Genomic DNA, 20,409 nt, shown 5'->3' on the forward strand with positions numbered 1-20,409 from the left:
AAAGAGATGACACTACAAGATGTACTTAAAATATTTTAAACTGTATTTCAATGTTTTAAATTAGCATTCCTCTTCTATAAGCTATATTCTGGCTTCCTTCCTCATTAATGGAAGCTTGATTTGCATAGAAACGGGCATTAGTTATTTAATATTATTTTATGCTATTCAATATTATACCATATTTCAACTTGTGACGTTATTTGATACCATTATCGTCTAGTATTTATTGACCATATAGAACCTAGAAAAGACCATGTAAATGACAATGAATAATCATACCTAGCACAGTGCCTGAGATATAGCAGATGCTCATAAAAATGTTGGTTCCTAATTTCATTCTTCCTGACAAAGCATTTGAGTGTAGCTGTTAACTATAGCTTAAACAAACCCAGATATTAAAAACTAGCCATTTAAGAAACTCTGAAATAATCTAAAAAAATTTTTTTAAATCTCTGAGAATATAAATTTTTCTATGAAAAATGTGAAATGTGAAAAGTCAGAGTATGTTACAAGGAAAATCTGTGGTATACCTTCTTCATCTTTTGAACGAACCAAGCAGCAACCTTCTTGATAGTAAACAAAACCACCATGTTTAATCTGACAATAAAAAGAAATGGTTTATTTAGCACAATAATAAATAATTTAATGATTTAAACATTATTTAATTTAATTAACTTTAATGATCTGACTAGTCAAGACAAAGAAATTAGATCTTTCAGAAAAGTAAGCCTGCTGAAGTTTATGAATAAACACATTAAAATATAAACAGATCATTTTTTACAACATAATGGTTAAGAAATAGTTTTCATAGGTTCACAATCACTGAAGAAATTTCTTTACAAAAGTGAAAGAGGCAACAGAGAGAAGACATAGTGAAATCTGTCAGTTTTCATGACTTACAAAGCAGTTTAGCTATACTCTGGGAACACCTGACATCCCTATAGTTCAGCGGTTCTCAACCTGTGGGTCGCGACCCTGGCGGGGGTCGAACGACCAAAACACAAGGGTCGCCTAAAGCCATCGGAAAATACATATTTTATTTAAAAATGTACTGTATATTTTATTTAAAAATATATACATATTTTATTTAAAAATGTATTGTATACATATTTTACTTAAAAATGTATTGTATAATAACTGTGGCTCAGACTGGGCTGAAGACCCAGTCAATAACTTTCTTAGATTTCTTCCTCTAAAATACGCTGTCACCAACCTGTTCACGGTCTTGATTCGATTTTATACAAAGCATCTTATTCTCTGTGGGGTGACAGAGACATAGACCATTTGAAATTGAGAGAATGAATAGTGCTCCTAATATCTACATATTAAATATAGCTGATTGATATGACTTCAGGTAGCTTATGACACATTTATTACCTGCTAGGTAGTGGCATAATATGGAATTTGTTATTCTTTTTTTAATATTTTATTTATTTATTTTTAGAGGGAGGAGGAAATATAGAGAGAGAAGCAGGAAGCATCAACTCAAGTAGTTGCTTCTTATATGTGCCTTGACCAGGCAAGCCCAGGGTTTCGAACTGGCGACCTCAGTGTTTCAGGTCGATGCTTTATCCACCAAAGGTCAGGCTGGAATTTGTTATTCTTAACCTATAGCTATTTCCATTCTACATGTCTGTGATTTTCATTTATAAGCTGTGGTTCTGTTTTCTAATCTTATTAAAAAATTTTCAACAGGCATGTTTAATTTGTTTCAACTGAATATTTGTGATTGTGGTAACTATAAAGTAATTAAAACAAATATTAAGGCTTTTATGATATACTAATAAAAATGAGTTTCTTTTTATTTTTTTAGACTTGAAGCCATCTGTGAATATACTGGTATGTTTACATCTGTGCAAGTGTTTGTGGTATGAATTTCTTTTTAAAAAAGTGTAGGTCCTGGCCAAGTAGCTCAGTTGGTTTGAGCGTTGTCCCAATATGACAAGGTTGTAGGTTCCATCCCTGGTCAGGGCACATACAAGAATCAACCAATAAATGCATGAATGAGTGGCACAACACACTGATGTTTCTCTTTCTCTCCCTTTCTCGCTGAATAAATACAATTTTTGAAGTGTAGATAGCACAAATACTTTTCAAATTGTAAAGAAACATGACTTAGTTTCATTTGAACTTACTCTTGGAGTTATTTTTAAAAATTCAGAACAGAACTGGTTGTTTCCAAAAATCAGAATTAACAAAATATGCTTGGAAATTCATCTTGGTTTTGATCTTTATAATTTAAGGATCACACTATGTGTTATTTACATTAAGGCATATTTTAAGGGCCAAAAGCTGTCTAATTTTGATGTGGCACTTATATCTATAAATCACAAGTTCGTTCATTTACACCTGGACTGGTAATATCAGATTTAACAAAAATTCATAAATATCCTACCTCTGCATTGATGATTTCGTATTCTTCTTGTGGTTGTGTTTCTAATTTTGTTCTCACTTTTTCAAATGCATCCATTTTCTCTGAAGGGAATTTTTCGTTTTCTTGTTTAATAGGCAAAGAATCCTGGAAAAGTTTTATTGGCATGATCATATTTCAAACTAGGGGAAAATAATCTTTGCTTTTAAAAGGTAATTATTCTATCTTTCTCATGCAGGTACTACAACTTTAGGTTTATACCTATAAAATAGTATGCATTTCACAGATCCTAAATGTGTTTTCTCAAGCTCAAGAAGTAATCTCTTTTTCATTTACAAAATGTAAACAAAGAAAATGAGGTGGATACTTAAGATGCAGAATTACCAAGAAGCACTGGAGAATGCTAAATATATATATACTATGAAAAAGGTTTACAGAAAATTAAGCACCAAAGGAAATCTTATGAACATTTACATATTAACTATCCAGAAAGAGTTACAAAAAATAGTCTACCAAGTTTTATAAAGCACTAAAATACCTCCTAAAAAGGAGGGAAATGTCAATGAGAGAAGACAACATCATTTTCATTAACAAATGTTCACTCTTTATACACAGCAAGAGTTATAATAAGAAATTTGTTCTACTTTTTATCTTCATTAGCCACAATTTTCTTCTCTCGAGGGATAAGGAGTCCCCCAAATAGGACTATTTATCAGATTAAAAGATGTATAAATGCTTTATAAAACAAAGCTTCTCTTTGAGGTTAAGGAAAAAATAATATGTTCACCATATAAAAGGAGAAACAAAGAAAAATAATGGAAAATTAATGAATATGAATAGAGATCATGTGCCCATCTTATTGGGACTACTGCATAAGCTAAGAGCTTTAGTTGACATCTGTTTAGCATATAAATACCTTATAAATGATTAAAATTTATACAAAATAAAACTTTAGTTGTCAGATAAAAAAAGAAAAGGGTTCGGTAATTCAACACTCCACAGGTTTGCCTTTTTAAGCAAAATATTCTAGACAAGATTTTCAATTTCGACTTTCTGCCAAAGACGACAACTGTACAGTGACTTGTGCCAGAGGGGCATTAAGCCTTTGGTAAGGACCTCCAACAGCTGGTAAATATTTACCGCACAAGTGTGTCCATGGTACTTTACCAACACTGTAGAGAATGTAGGCTAAAAATAAAGTTTATATCACAAAGCGTTTACAATCTAAAATTAAACACATAACTAAAATCAAATGTAAAAACAATCATTTCCACAAAGTTTTTCCTTTAGAATTCTTGAGATGCATTATGATTTGGATTAGATTCAAATTAGCAACAATGGTTGTTATGGTAGTCTAAATTTACTTCAATCATATAATTAAAATGAAAAATTACTTCAAATCCAAATTCTGGCAGCTCATGTTTTTATTTTTCTTTCTTTCTCTTTCCTTCCTTCCCTCCTTCCCTCCTTCCTTTCTTCCTTCCTTTTTTAGCATTGCTACAAAGCTTAGAATTGATATTTAAAGTGGTGAGGCAAAATATCTGTACCAATAATTTCGCCTAAAATACAAATCAGGAAATCGCTGTAACTCCATCCTGAAACTGTAACTTAGCAGCAGGATCTGCTTTTTCATTTCCAGATAAATGCTTCTCTCTCCTATAATTCTCACTAGAACTTTTGAAGTATTCAGGAATAACTGCGAAGAATACTTGTTTCTTCTCCCTTGTGGCTCCCAGCACATTTTCAGAGAGCCCAGCTCTGCCACTTTTAAATACCCGTTCTTACTGAGAGCCACGACCAACGCAGGGCTACGGGCAACAGAGTTTGGCCTAATACTTGCTCTTACTGAAACTTATTTTACATTCTTTTTTTTTCTATGTCAAAATCCAAAAAAACTCAGTTTATCTGAATGAAAACAACCCTGAAAGCAACAAGATTTTTAACTGCCTAACAAAGGGAAAGTAGCTTTCAAAAGCCCAGTACGTAATTCCTAAAAAGTAATTACACCCGGGGATTTTATATAATATTCATAAAGCACTCCAACTTGTTTTTTATATTTATTTTAGAGAGGAGAGGGAGAGAGAGAGAGAGGAGAGACAGAGAGAAGGGGGGAGGAGCTGGAAGCATCAACTCCCATATGTGCCTTGACCAGGCGAGCCCAGGGTTTCGAACGGGCGACCTCAGCATTTCCAGGTCGATGCTTTATCCACTGTGACACCACAGGTCAGGCTCCAAGTTGTTTTTGAATTTACTTCTGTCCCAGCAGTACCCACTGTGTTTTTTAGGCTTTCATTCATTTGTGTTGGTTAGCATTATCATTAGGGCATGCAGCAAACCTATCCATCTAGCCAAGTATCTTAACACATTAGTAGTCTATTAGTTTCAAGGGCATACACTGCCTAATGGAGGTGAGGTGAGGATAGCTTAACTTAAAATTTTAAGAAGGTTACATGTACAGTGTCACTCCATTAGTAGGAAAAAAAGTACTCCTTCCCACCCTTCAGGTGACCCACCACAAACCTATCTTAGCAATGAAAACTTACACAGAAGGATAGAATATGTAAACGTCAGTATGACAAAATGTTTAAAGATAGAAAAATGGCACTGTAAAAAGATATTAGACTGTTTTTAATCAAGATAGTACCATTAATAAATGGCTAATTCCAAGTCTAGGGCAGGGAGACTAAAAACTAGGCTTAGGACATCATCTACCTGAAAGCAAGAAAATGCTCAAAGATAAATGGATACTTGTCAAAAGGACACAAGGGCCTGTTTGAAGGGGTTCCTACTACCTATATTTGCAACACTGAGCATCAAAAGGAATAATGACTGAAAAGAAATAATGACTGTACTTGATTATAATACACTGAAAGAAATTCACAGTAACTTGAAACCAAGCTCCCCAAGTAAACTAAAATAAAAAAAAGAGGATACAACCAAAAATCTGTTTTTTTTTATGGAGTAATACCAGCTAATAAGTATAGAATGAATAACAGAATTAGAAACTCATGAGCATGTCCAAGTGAAATAATTGATTAAAGATCATTAGTGGTTGTTAAACTCGTTAGGTGAAATTATACTGGGTAATGCAATATTTACATAATACTAAAGTATTACCATACTTGGCATTTGCAAAGGGAATGTCTTTCTAACAATGGAGAGAACAAGCAGTTATGTCCCTAACCAAAATGGTCAAGCATAGCATCATTAATAGTGGGACAACCTGACATTATGTGTTTCCTGATATAAAACATTTCAATTTAAGAAAAGTAAACCTAAAGGAAGTAGAAGGAAAGAAAATTAATGTTTCAATGAAATTGACAGAAGACTAGACCAACAAAATATAAAGTTGGTTCTTTGAAAAAAACATACTAAAAAAGACATGTATAGCAAAGCTAATTTAAAGAAGACATGAAGATTAGGAATGAAAAAATGGCATAATTAGACATATAAAGATTTTTTAAAAACCACAATAAAGTTCTTTATGCTAGTACATTTGAACACATATAAAATGGGTAATTTTTCAGAAAATAAATAATTACCAATACTAAAAAAATTGAAGAGCTGTACAACTGAAGAGCTAATAACTATCAAAGAAATTGAACTGGTAATTAAATGTACACTTCTTAAGAGACACCAAACCCAGATCCTTTAAAAGGTAACTTTCTTGAATCTTCAAAGAACAGATAATCTCTTGTCAACTATTTAAGAAAAAGTGCCTACGACTTAAAACTACTCAACTAATTTTATCAGACTAATATAACCTTGATACTAAAACTGGGCAATGACAATTAAAAATCAATTTTATTGTAAAATGTAGATTAAAAAAACCTGAAATAAAATTAATCAATGTATTTTTTAAAAGCACAACCCCCTCCCAATAACAGTAATAATAAAACTCTATATGACCAAGAAGCATTTATCTTAAGAGTGAAAGGATGGTTCAACATTAGAAAAATGTATCAATGTATCCTATTTCCCCATGTATAAAACAATACCATGTATAAGATGTACCTTAATTTTGGGCCCCGAAATTTGAAAAAAAAATGTATTACATAAGGTTATTGAACTCGTTTTATTCATCATAAAATTCATATAACTCATCACTGTCAAAACTCCCATCCAATTAGCTTGTCCTCATCTGTGTCTGGTGACAAATCACTGTCTTCAACAATGGGCATAAAAACAAGCACGAAAAAGCGGGAAATGCAAGTAAAAAAAATATCTACAATCACTGTATAAGACGCACCCAGTTTTTAGACCCCAAATTTTTCGGGGGAAACTGTGTCTTATGAAATATGGTAATCTAACACAAATAAAGGAGATAAATGTTAGGACTGTTTCATTCAATTAACAGAGGGAAAAAGAAGAAAATAACACTTAAAAAATAATAAAACCTTAAATTAGGAACAGACAGCAACTTCCTTGACTTGATAAATCGTCTGTATATACCACAGTAAATCTGTAATTAATACAACCAAAGTGTATTTCTATTAGCACACATCTTTTTTTTTTTTTTTTAAGTGAGAAGTGGGGAGGCAGAGACAGACTCTCACATGTACCCTGACTGGGAGCCACTTGGCAAACCTCCTACTGGGAGATGCTTTGCCAGTCTGGGCTGCTGCTCCATTGCTCAGCAACTGAGCTATTTTAATGCCTGAGGTGAAGCCATAGAGCCATCCTCATGGCCCAGGGCTAACTTTGCTCAAACCCTTTGAGCCATGGCTGCTGCAGGAGGGGAAGAGAGAGAGAACTGGGGGTGGGGGGAGAAGCAGATGGTCATTTCTTCTGTGTGCCCTAACCAGGAATTGAACCCGAAACTTCCACACACCTGGCTGATGCTCTACCACTGAGCAATCGGCCAGGGCTTAACACACATCTTATTTAGCATCTGTGAAACACTTTTCAAGAATCTTTGTTGTATTCATAATTGTATTTGATGTTTACTTTGCTATTCAAAAGTGATTGTTAAATGAAAGAAAGTAATTGCTTCTTTTGCTTCCTACTCCAATTCCTCTCCTCCCCCCCTTCTCTGGAGTCCAGTAAGATTTCTGCCCTTCTCATTCTACTGATTGCTGGTCAGTCACTGATGACCACTGCAATGCAAAAAGTACAAATATTAATTCTGGGTATTAACACTACTTGAGCTATCAGCTCAAGGCATAGCCAATCACTTCCTCTTCTTAACACTTTTCTTCACTGGGTTTTCAGGACCCCTCATTCTCATTGTTTGCTCCTATTATTTCACTTTCTCCATCTCTGTAGTTGGTTCCTACTCAACTCTGGCTTGTTAACATTGGCATGCCCTGGACATAGCACTAATTCTCTGGTGATCTCATCTAGACACATGACCTTAAATACTATTTATATGCTAAGAACTCCCAAATTTATATCTTTAGCCCAACCCTTTATCCTGGATAAGATGAATTTGTATATCCAACTGACTATTCAATATTTCTACTTGGATGTCTGATATGTCAAAAATATCCAAAACTGAACTTCCAATCTCCTCATGTATCCTATCCCTCCCAAAATTTGTTCTTCAGGCAATTGTTCCTATCTTCATAAATGGTAGCTCTGTCCTTCCAGCTGCTTAGGTTTAAAAGCTTTAACAAGTTATTTGTATAATGCTCACAAAAATTAGGGGTATTTCAAAATGAATGCAAAGTGATAAAGAAAGAAGCATTTGATATTTTTTATTAAACAAGAACATCAGGAAAGCAAACAAGTCAAAGAAAGTTGTTTGACTCTGCAAATGAGATGTAAAACCAACTTTTATTTCATTGGTGAAAATGCACTATGCAAAAGGCTGAAAGTACTAGAGTATCTGTACATTCCCAGATCCCCTAATTTTTGTGAGCAGTGTATTTCTCTCTTGCCACAACCAAGTAATCTGCAAATCTTGTCAATTCTACATTCAAGATATAGCTAGAATCTGACCACTTCTTCCACTTGCACTGGTACTATCAATATATTGGTATCAGCATCATTTCTCCTTTAGATTACTGCAAGAGACTAAATGTTCTCTGTGCTTGTGCCTCTGCCTTCCATAGCACATTTTCAATGAATAGAGCCTAAAGTCAGATCATTTAACGCCTTCATTCAAAACCCCTCCAATGGTTTTCCCATCTTACTCAAGATGGGAAAAGAAAAGCAAATATCCTTATAGTGGCCTACAAAGTCCTAAAAGATCTTGTCTCCTTACTATGCTGACCTCATATACTAAGACACTCATTCCAGGCCAATTACTTTGAGCCAAGCTGGCTTCTTTGATGTACTTGAAGCAATTGCTCAAATGTTACCTCCTCAAGTAGGCTTTCCTGGACCACCCATTAGAATAACAATCTTCCCTATCTCAACATGACCTATTCATTCCTTCCCTGTATTATGTGATTTTTCATTGTACCCATTGCCTCTGACCTACTTTGTATTTTCCTCATCCATTTCTTTATTTTGCTCTCTTGCCAACAGAAATGGTAAGCTCCATGAAAGTAGGGGTTTTGGCTTCCTTTGCTCAATGCTCTATACCTACCAGCTAGACCAGTGCAAAGTAAGTGTTCAACAAATAATTGCTGAGTTGAATGAAACACAAACATGAAACAAAGATTTAAAAACTTACCTAACAAAAGACATCATAATCAAAGTAAAAAACATATCACACATAAAAGAAAAAGGACATGTAAAAAACTCTATGAATCACCAAGAAAAAGACAAACTCATTAGGAAAAATGGTTAAAGAACATGAATAAGCAATTCAATAAGACATCACCATAGGGTCGATAAATGTAAGAAATGATTTTCAACCTCTTTATTAGTCAGGGCAATGAGAATTAAAAAAACGATATATATTTATCCACCAAAAGGGCGAAAAGGAAAAGGCCTGATAATATCAAGTGTTATTCAAGATATAAAGATCGAATTTTCAACCTGACAAGTGGTGCCACAGCGGATAGAGCATCGACCTGGGACGCTGAGACCCCTGGTTCAAAACCCCAAGGTCGCCAGCTCAAGTGTGGGATCACAGACATGATCTCATGGTTGCTGGCTTGAGCCCAAAGGTTGCTAGCTTGACTGGAGACCCCCAGTCAAGGCACATATGAGAAGCAATCAATGAACAACTAAAGTGAAGAAGCACTGACTAGTTGATCCTTCTCTCCCCTTCTTCTCTAAAAATCAATGAATAAAATCTTAAAATAGATTTTTTTCACATATTCCTTCCTAGTTTAAGATACTTCCATTAAATTAGAAATTACTTTGAAAAGAAACATTAGGATGCAAATACAATCAGGGATTCTAATTCTAGACAAAGTTTCTAGAGAAAGACTAGCGGTAGAGCATCGGCCTAGCGTGTGGAGGACCCGGGTTCGATTCCCGGCCAGGGCACACAGGAGAAGCGCCCATTTGCTTCTCCACCCCTCCGCCGCGCTTTCCTCTCTGTCTCTCTCTTCCCCTCCTGCAGCCGAGGCTCCATTGGAGCAAAGATGGCCCGGGCGCTGGGGATGGCTCTGTGGCCTCTGCCCCAGGCGCTAGAGTGGCTCTGGTCGCAACATGGCGACGCCCAGGATGGGCAGAGCATCGCCCCCTGGTGGGCAGAGCGTGGCCCCTGGTGGGCGTGCCGGGTGGATCCCGGTCGGGCGCATGCGGGAGTCTGTCTGACTGTCTCTCCCTGTTTCCAGCTTCAGAAAAATGAAAAAAAAAAAAAAAAGAAAGACTAGCACATACTACAAGATTGTACTCTGCACACCTGGCCTTTTTCTGTGGTATAGCATACAAACTACACAGAAGTTATAATAAATGAACCAGAGATAACATGTTTCAATGTAGAATCTCAAATCATAATGTTGAATAAACAAGCAAGTTATACAACAGTATTTTATTTATATAGTTTCAAAACATAAAATACTATGTATCATCTGCAGATACAAACACATGTGCAATTTACATAAAAACACATAAAAAGAGATTAAGAGTGATTTGCACTAGGGAGGTAAAGTATGAAATGTGATGAGGAAGTACACAGTAGTCTTCGAATGTATCTTTTTACTGAAGAAAAAGGTTACAATTAGTAGTGGGCACATGGGTATTTGTTATGGTATACCTTCTGACTTGGTATTTATTTGTAATCATTTATAACAAAAGGTATTAATAAAAGAAAGGTAACATGAGTCAAGTTACTAGAGGTCTAATTCTGATTCGTGTGTGTGTGTGTGTGTGTGTGTCTACAGACACAGATACACACATACATATATAATTATCTTGGTTCTGTGGCTTTATATTTTCATTTGTAAAGAAAGAGCTCACACACTTTCTGATTTCAAAACTTAATACATAGCTATAGTAATCAAAAGAGTGTGGTACCGGATTAAGGACAAACATACAGACCAATAGGATAGAAGTGAGTGTCAAGAAATAAACCCTTACATTTATGGTTAATAGACTTTCAACAAGGGTGCTACGGCAGTTCAATGGTTAAAGGTCTTTTCAATAGATGGTGCTGGGATAATTGGATAACCTCAGGCAAAAAAATAAGGGAAGAGGAGGGCAAGCAAAGAACCTGGTTAGGTGGCTTTACCAGTGGTCCAGGTGAAAGATGACCGATTGATGATGGCACAGATAGAGAAACATGGACAGATTCAATATATTTTGGAGGCTGATGCAGTGCTTCTGGTGTCAGACATGATAGTATAATTTGAATATATGCACTTCATTAGAAAGAATATAACCAACACATCAGACTGATGATTTACTGAATATTAATTAGTCCTTTGGATAAGACAAGTTCATTAAACTAAAATAATTAAATTAATAGCCTAGGTGCTAGAGATAAGGTAAAAATCATGAAGCTGGTTTAGGATACAGTGTTAATGGATGTGGTAGCAAGGTAAAGGAACAAGAAGAATAAAAATATTTTCTTGTGTTCCAGTTTGAACAACTGAGTTTAGAGCAATGAGATAAAGAGGAGTCGGGGTGGGGATAGTTTGAGAAGTCAGAGAGATGTCTATGATGTGCAGCTTGAAGGGGAGTCTGAGATGAAAATAACTGCTGTGGTACTTAAACCCACTGGAATAGATAAAATGGTTTAGGAAATAAAAATGGGGCCAGGACTAAGCCCTGAGAAACTCCAAAACTTAGAGGTCATATGAAAGAAAGAAAAGAAGACTGAGGATATGTTCGTAAGGGAGGAGGAAAATGTGGAGTCAAAAGAGGCCAAAAGAGAAGAATAGTTTAAGGAGGAAATGGTCAGAGTGTGTCAGATCTGCTGAGAGTGCCTATAGGAAGAGGGAAAGGAAGTGTCTCCTGGGTAGAAATAATGTTATCTCTTTGGTGATACTGACAGAAGTTTTAATGGAGGGAGGGAGCCATACTCCAGCAGATTAATGAGTAAATGGGATGTGGAGAAATGAGCTATTATTAAAAATAATTGTGAGACTACAATATTTTTTCCTGCCTTTTCCTAAAGTTTCTTTTAAAAATGTCTCCTCCTTTCTTGACAATGTTTGGAACTGTTTTAACCAGTGATTCCTACAGTCACAGGTCGGTAGTGCCAGTGAAGCAGATACTGATTTTCCACCCTACCTTAGAGTGACTACTATAGGAACTGATCAGCAATATTGTAAAACAGAGAACAGGCCAACGTTTCACCACAGTACTTAGTCCTTTCTCTTTCATTTACTTATTTGGTTTTCCTACTGTATCTCATTCGAATTACCATGAGCAAAGATTTTAGAAATTATTTTTGTAAGCAGAACAAAGGGGGATGATGTGGCAGATAAATGTGGTATCTGGTTTCAACAGTATTTGGATATTACTTGCTGGTGTATGAGTAAAGGGATGAGTTCCTCTTGCCATCTGGCAAGTGTAAAATGGAAATCTAAGGTGCTTGCCAATGAGAACTTCAGAATGAATGGATTCAATTAGGTTTAGGTCAGCAAAACTTGATCATTTGATCGCCAGGTGTTTCTAGTACCTAAATGTGGGTCCACTGTTCATGGCACGCTGGGAATATCAAAATTACCCAAGGAAGTTAAAAATAAAACCAACCCCCCTTCAACAACAAAAAACTAGATTCCTAGCCCTCAGCCATATATCTAGCAGATGTGGGGTGAGATCCAGAAATCTGCATTTTTAAAAAAGCCCTCAGGATTTCCGATAATACAGCCAGACTGCAGAAGTCGGTACTAAAGAGTCCAAACATACAGGTGATAATTTATTTCTAAGGTAATAAGGCAGAGGTATAGAATTATGAAGTTAGCATTTGGAGGACTTTTAAAGAACACTAAGTTGAGTCTCCTCCCCCTACTAAGGACACCAGTCATGGTTAGATATCTTGCTTTTTGGCATTTCTATTATACAGGGGATCCTTGGGTTATTATGCCACAGTTCTGTCCCTATGACAGTGACATAACCCAAATTTGGGTGTAAATCGAAACACACCCTAGCCTAAGTCACTTACCTATCCTAACACAGTTGTAAAATAATAATCTAGAACATAAAAAACTCAACTAAGCCACAGAAAAAGAATACTGTGTATTCTGCTGCATGCAACCAAACTATATAGTTCGTCCTCAAAGTCCCTAAGTACGACGCTAACGGCATCAGCTGAAACATTCACGTCTCAATTTTTTAAGTTTTTATGGGAGTGAGCGTCATAAACTTGAAACGTCATATATCAAGACTGTTGTTGTAACCTGAGGACCCCCTGTATGTGCTGTCTTCTCTTGCTTTTTAGTCACCTTATATAAACAAGTTGGTACTTTAAGCAAATATATTTTAATTTGTCTACAGGAACTATTTACTTTTTCTACTTTATTGTACCCATAGAGTGGACAAAGTTGGAACTAGAAATGTGCATTGTTGTCTACAGATCTCTTCACAGCTTCCCAGTGACCATGAAGGACAGAGACCACAGCTTTTAGCTCTTATAATTTCTCATAGAAGGAACAGTTGACATGACACATGAAAGCAGGACCACTTTACTAGGCAAAAAGAATTACTAAAAGGGCCCCTTTTCTTGGAGTTACTGAGCCAGGATAAAGTTTCTAGGTGATAGTTATCTATGACCGAATTAAAAAGTTGCTTCAAGGGACAAACGAGAGAAAATAATAGTCAACTTCCTGCATAGGGTGTGAGCTAATCGCACAGCTGTCACTCTGATGGGAATCCTTGCTTACTATTTATAAATTAAGACTTAAGATAAAAGCACAGGATGACAAAATGTTCTAAACACATGCAAAATAAAACGATAAGGTCTAAAATGTGTCCAACAGGTAAAACTTATTTTTGTAAAGTAGAATAAAGTTGCCCGTGTGTGCACACACAAAAGGTAAAAATGAAATAAAAGGAAGTTATAAAGAACTCCTGAATAAGTAAAGAAAGAATCAAAGTGCTAAACTAAGATGCTATAAAAAAAATAATTTGAGCCTGACCAGGCAGTGGCGCAGTGGATAGAGCGTCGAACTGGGATGCCAAGGACCCAGGTTTGAAACCCTGAGGTCGCCAGCTTGAGCGTGGGCTCATCTGGTTTGAGCAAGGCTCACCAGCTTGAGCCCAAGGTCACTGGCTTGAGCAAGGGGTCACTTGGTTTGCTGTAGCCCCACCTGGGTCAAGGCACATATAAGAAAGCAATCATCGAAGAATTGATGCTTCTCATCTCTCTCCCTTCCTGTCTGTCCCTCTCTCAATCTCACACAAAAAAAGAAAGTCTAGGGACCAACATAAAAAATGAAAAGCAGCTTGACCAGGTGGTAGCGCAATGGATAGAGTGTTGGAGTGAGACGCAGAGGACCCAGGTTCGAAACCCTGAGGTCATTGGCTTGAGCGCAGGCTCACCAGCTTGAGTGCGGGGTTGCTGGCTTTAGTATGGGTTCATAGACATGACCCCATGGTCGCTGGCTTGAGCCCAAACGTTGCTGGCTTGAAGCCCAAGGTCACTGGCTTGAGCAAGGGGTCACTTGCTCTGCTGGAGCACACTCCACAGTCCAGGCCCATGTGAGAAAGCAATCAGTGAACTACTAAGGTGCTCAATGAAGAATTGATGCTTCTTATCTCTCTTCCTTCCCATCTGTCTGTCCCTAGCTGTCCCTCTCTCTCTCTCTCTCACACACACACACACAAAAATTAAAAAAAATTAAAAGTAGAAAACAACACAATACACACACAAAACATGCAACACATAAGTGTGAGCTGCCTGGCCAGGCGGTGGCGCAGTGGGTAGTGTGTCGGACTGGGATGTGGAGGACCCAGGTTCGAGACCCCGAGGTGGCCAGCTTGAACATGGGCTCACATGGTTTGAGCAAAGCTCACCAGCTTGGACTCAAGGTCACTGGCTTTAGCAAGGGGTTACTCGGTCTGTTGTAGCCCCACAGTCAAGGCACGGATGAGAAAGTGATCAATGAACTACAGTGCTACAACAAAAAAATTGATGATTGATGCTTCTCATCTCTCTTCCTTCTCTGTCTGTGTGTGTGTGGGGGGGGGAGTGTGAGCTAAGAGCAAAAATTAAACACCAGATAAACTGAGTAAAATATTTAAAAAAATATTTTTAAAATGAGAAGCCACTCAAGTATCTGTGAACAGATAAATAGAAAAACAAATGTGTTATATACATATATTGGAATATTATCCAGCCATAAAAAAGAATCAAGTTCAGCTACATGGTACAACATGGATGAATCTTGAAATCATTACGTAAAGTGAAACACAAAAGAGTAAATATTATGATTCCATTTAACTAGAATAGGCAAATTCATGAAGACCAAGTTGATTAAAGGTTACCAGGGGCTCAAAAAAGGTAGGATATTGCTTACTGGGTATATGTTTTTAGGTGACAACAGGGTTTTGGAAATAGATAGTGGTGATGGCTGTACACATTATGAATGTAATTAATAACATTGAATTCCACTTAAAAATGCTTTAAATGGCATATTTTATATTATACATATTTACTACAATAAAACAATTAGGAAATCAAAACAGAGGAGGAGGAAAAATCAGTATGCAACAAAACAAAACCAGAAATGAAAATACACTAAATATTGCAAGAATATCACCCCAAAATGTTATTTAAGGAAGCTTAGGACCATAACAAGTATAGGGTAGGGGAGGTATGCCAAAGAGGTAGCAGCATAAATAAACAGCTTAATCTCAAACAAGTAAGAGGAACATAATTCTAACCATCCTAACCAGGACACTTTTTAGAAGTAAGGGGACACTATTAATAATTATAGAGGGACAACAGGTGTAGACTGAGACTGTCTCAGGCAAACTGGGATGTGTAGTGGCTACTCTACATATAAGGGCAACTGAGTTCTCAAGGTTGAGGTCACGACTGCAGTCTAGTGTCTGGCCAAAGTACTAGTCTGAAAGCATCTTCCTAAAGGACCTTCAATTGGTCAAAAATGCAAGTCCTTTTCTTATTTTACAAACAGTAACTCACAAGTAGATAGCCTTTACTGAAGTTTATTATCTGATGTTCATAAAACAATATAATATTAGGTTTTATTAAGAGCTATTGTGATATTCTAGGAATTTTAGAAAACGAAATTGTAATGTATTTTGAATTGCACTGGCAGGCACACTAAGGATTTATAAGGTGAATCATTACATCAATATATATTTTTATATATAATTCTATAAATATATGAATATATTCTTTTATATATCATTTTAGATAACTCTCTATGTATGTATACAGTATATTCTTTTATACTTAACTTGACTATAGACAATTGAACCTGAACATTTGAAAAAATCAAACTAGAATTACTTTTAAACTAAAATTAATCTTAATGACCTACAAATAGGTAAACTTAAACATACCTTACATGAGAAGCTCCGATGGGGGATGTTTCTTGCTAACTCTGATATCTTGGGTTTATTCTGCAGACTCTTGGTTAGGTGATATTTTTTCAATTTTATTCTACTGTAATAATGATCAGCGAAGTGATAGTGATTCAAATGCTGTTTCTGCATGCATTTCCCAAGGTGAGGAATACTATACTTCAAAGCTTGTAGAAATAATTTGCTCTTCTGCTGCATATCACAGTCCCTGGTTTATGCTCCCTTTGGGGCTGCCAGCAGGAGTGATTTCCCAGGTATGGTTATTCAGGAGTGGGTTCTCAGAGCATCTAAGATCTGCAGTTCTTATCTCTCCCCTTCAGGGCTGTGAACCCCTCAAGTAATAACTACAGGCAGCTGATAACTCAGGTTAAAAATATCTGAAAACTCGTGTAAGTTAAAGTTTCATTCAAATTATACTTCTTGGCAGATGTTACTAAAATGTTTCATTTGTAAAGTCAATCCTATGGGGTTCAAACTATGCAGCACTGATTCTGGTACACACGGGGCAAACTAAAACAAAACAAAACAAAACAGAAAACAACAAATAAAAACAAAATAAAAAATTGCAAATAAGTACATGAACTTAATGGAGGCATCTCAGGGATTTTGAGAGTTTTAAATGATACATATAATTGAGAACATGATACATATGTATATGGAGAATAAACTGGAAAAGCGTAATTACTTAATAAAGGTGGAGGTGGGGATATTAATATACTGTGTTTGCTACGTGCCAGATGCTTTTACAGACTCGGTCTAATTTAAATTCCATAATGACCAGAGAAAGGTTCATTTCACAGGTGAGCAAACTGTGGCTCTGGGAAGTTTAAAAAACTGCCTGAGGTGACTTGGACAGTTAATAGTAGAGCAGTAAGTCCAAAATGGTTTGGCTCCAAATCTTGGACATACAACGAATGGACTTTATCATTAAAAAGGTATTTAGCTAAATAAACAAAATTACTACAGGATGCACAAATAAAAATGAGACCATCTCTGGTTTCTGTTGGGAAGTTGGCTGTTACTAACCTATCAAGGAAATTAAAACTAGTAGTTAAGAGTCAGAGAGACCTAGATTCAAGTCTTCAATCCTGCACTTTCTACCTGTGCCTCAGTTTCTTCACCTGCAAAACTGAGATAACAGCACCATTTACCCTATAGCATTGTAAGAATAAAATGGGACTATTGTTAATATCTTACTACAGTGCCTGGCACATAGTAACCACTCAATAAATGATGACTACAATTATCAGGATAGGAAAGATCTAGATATGTTGCACAGTGTTGAATACCATCATGGAAGTATTCCATAAAATGCCCCTCGTATCAAAGGCACAATACCGCGTCAGATTTACCACAAGCTCTGATCCGCTACCACACCAACGCCCCCGCCTCCCTTAATCTGTGTCGCAGCAAAATAATGGGCGAGTGCGAATAGGGATCAGTAGCCAACGCTAGCAAAATAAATAGAAATAACCTAAATCACTGTCTCCATGCGGGCAGCCTTAACCCATCCATCTTTCACCTGCAGGGAGAAGACACCATGCAAGGCAAGCAATGGGGGTGGGGACCATGAATGGGTAGGTGTTCCAAGGAGAAACTATGCGTTTTCCCGGTGAAACTCTCCACCCCAGGGATGAGCGATTTGACTGCGAGAGGGAGCGGTATATGATATGCCACGCAGTGAAAGGATATCGGTCAAAAAAGCGAGGACCAGGGGACTGAGGAGTGGCTGGGTAGGGGGAGAACGGGGAAAAGGGGGAAACCCTCAGCAAACGCCACCCATACGTACGCAAATCGAGTCAGTCTGGCTCTGGACAGCGACTCGAGTGAAGGCCGGCCGCAGAACCCAAAGCTCTCAAGAAGAAAATGCGGTTCGATCGCCGTCGTATCCCGCCGAACTCTGCGCTCTGACTCTTGCAGAACCACAACCTACCCAGAGCCGCCCAGAGCTGGTTTGCAGCACGCCGGTCTACGTAACCCCCGTCTAGCACGAGCACGAAGCCGATTTCACCATTTTTACTGTGGTCAGATACGGATATCTTTTCTCCTCTGGGGTTTTTTAACCCACAAAAATATAAGCCTTTTGGTTCTTTGCTAGTATTCCGAGCTCCAGATGAGGCAGGGGAGAAGAAAATAAAGATAAGCAGTGTCCCACCGGCTCTGCCGCAGCTTCCTTACCCTCCGGTCCGCCCTCACTCAAGGTGGCCACCAGCAAAATGGTGCAATGACGCGTGCTGTGCGGCCCGGTTGTCAAGGAGACACAAAAACCGGAAATGCGGATTTCGGGGAGGGCTAGGGCAGTGGGAGGGTGGGTCGGCGTCACAGGTCCTGACAGAAAAGAACTAGGCAAGGTCCTGGCAGGGGAGAGTTGTGGTGGCGGCCACTCAAGTGTAAGTGGCTCCAGCGGGATGGAGTCTCGAGACACCGACGTCCGGGCCAGCGAGACAGAGCGCGCCCCGGGCGAGGGCCCGGCCAGCAGCGGCGCGGCTCCGGGGCCCGCAGTCTCATCGGCCTTGGGAGCAGCCCGGTGGAAGCTCCTGCGGCAGGTAGGGGAGAGCCCACTTACATCACCTTTGCCTCTGGCCACTCCCCTCACAGTTTTGTCGGGAGCCACCTGAGAAGTGCGCCCTTTTTTTCACCCGAGCGTCCCATCGAAAGGCAGGAGTCCGGTGGGGTTATGCGGGGAAAGGGCAGTCCACGCTGAGTTCCCAGGAAACTCCGAGCGAAGTAGAAAACCCCTTTCTAGACATTTGTCCGCATCCAGGGGGACTTTTCTCCTTGCTCGCAGGTCGGACTGTTGGGACCGCCGCGTCCCACCTCACACTGCTTTTCTTTCCTGCTTTCGTTTTACTCCGTTCCTAGGTTTTCTTCTCCTTGCTTAACTCTCAACTGGGTTCTAGCCCAGAGTCTGGCCCCTGTCTGGGAGATCCACGTGGTTGACCGGGTTGGGGCTTGGACGTTGCACACCTTACCTCGGTTTCTCCCGTGACAGCGGAGAATGAAGGGCGTAGCAGCCAGAGCTGCCCCTCCCCTACGTCTCTTTCCCGGGATGTGAAAGTTACACGCGGACCTTGCAGTTTGAATTGATCGGCGAGATTCTCACTGTCCAAGGTGGAATAGTTTGTTTAATGGCGGTTATCCTCTCGTACTGCAAAGTTGCTGCTATTGGCTCGTCACTTCAGTCATGTGCAGGTTTGACAGATTTCTGATTTGACATCACCAACTCTTTCCAAACTGCTTGAAGTGAAATCTATGTATTGTTCTACACACTAGTGTTATGCTTCTGCCTGAGGCTTCCTACTGACAACTTTACTCAAGAGGACACTTTCCATTACCGACTCTTGTATTTTGAGAAGAGTTTCCCAGATATTGCCACTTTACTTGAGATTGTGCAGTTAGTTAGTATTTTGGAGGTTGCTTTGTTTGCAGGATCACCTTTTCATACGGTGGCCTTCCAGTGCTGTCGTGATATAATTCAAAGATCATTTGTTTGCTGATGCATTGAAAGTCCTTCCAAAGCTGGTTTTGCTATTAATGTTACACATGGTATTATAGGATAATAAAGTGAGTGTCCTCATGAATCATTATAATAGGAACTTTCTATAATGAAGTAAACATCAGTTAAAGTCTAATTATGATAGTAAATGAGGGCCTTAAATTACTCAAATCTTATTGTGATAACTTCAGTGATTCTTAGTGTAGTAAAAACTCTAGTTGACAAGCACTTATGTTCATTCTGAATTGCTGTCTACATCAGACAAGTTTCAGCTATGGCTGCCATTAAACTCCACACAGGCTTTGGCATTTAAGGTTTCTGTATACATCCACCCTCTGCATAAGGTCTTTTTATCTTCTCTACTTGATGAATGACTGTTTATCCTTCAGACCTCCATTTCAATATCCTCTTTTCTGAAGCCTCTCCTAACTCTTCTGGATTGAGTTACTCTTTTGGTGAACCCCATGTCACATTATTTTATGGTCATTTGATCAGTGTCCACCTTTTTTTTTTTTTTTTTGTATTTTTTGAAGCTGGAAACCGGGAGGCAGTCAGACAGACTCCCGCATGCGCAGACAGGGATCCACCCGGCACGCCCACCAGGGGGCGATGCTCTGCCCATCCGGGGCGTCGCTTCTGTTGCGACCAGAGTCATTCTAGGCAGAGACCATGGAGCCATCCCCAGCGCTGGGGCCAACTTTGC

The 20,409-nt window shown here is 38.3% G+C and overlaps 2 protein-coding genes across 5 annotated transcripts in view; one reads left to right on the forward strand and one right to left on the reverse strand.

Moving 5' to 3' along the window:
* Positions 1–18,147, reverse strand: part of PREPL (prolyl endopeptidase like) — a 41,089-nt gene extending 22,942 nt beyond the window's left edge. Inside the window, exons 1-4 of one of the 4 annotated variants that reach the window (XM_066267034.1) lie at positions 18,000–18,147; positions 16,190–16,720; positions 2,396–2,518; positions 531–597 (exon numbers count right to left, since the gene is read on the reverse strand). In XM_066267034.1, coding sequence (XP_066123131.1) covers positions 531–597; positions 2,396–2,518; positions 16,190–16,408 — 409 coding nt within the window. In that variant the 5' untranslated portion in view covers positions 16,409–16,720; positions 18,000–18,147. The remainder of the gene's footprint in view (positions 1–530; positions 598–2,395; positions 2,519–16,189; positions 16,721–17,999) is intronic. The other 3 variants (XM_066267033.1, XM_066267036.1, XM_066267035.1) reach the window with 3 other exon arrangements.
* A 222-nt stretch (positions 18,148–18,369) lies between these two features.
* Positions 18,370–20,409, forward strand: part of CAMKMT (calmodulin-lysine N-methyltransferase) — a 395,453-nt gene continuing 393,413 nt past the window's right edge. Inside the window, exon 1 of the mRNA XM_066267038.1 lies at positions 18,370–18,756. Coding sequence (XP_066123135.1) covers positions 18,484–18,756 — 273 coding nt within the window. The 5' untranslated portion in view covers positions 18,370–18,483. The remainder of the gene's footprint in view (positions 18,757–20,409) is intronic.

The sequence above is a fragment of the Saccopteryx bilineata genome, chromosome 3 (assembly GCF_036850765.1).
Source record: "Saccopteryx bilineata isolate mSacBil1 chromosome 3, mSacBil1_pri_phased_curated, whole genome shotgun sequence".
NCBI classification, from domain to species: domain Eukaryota; kingdom Metazoa; phylum Chordata; class Mammalia; order Chiroptera; family Emballonuridae; genus Saccopteryx; species Saccopteryx bilineata.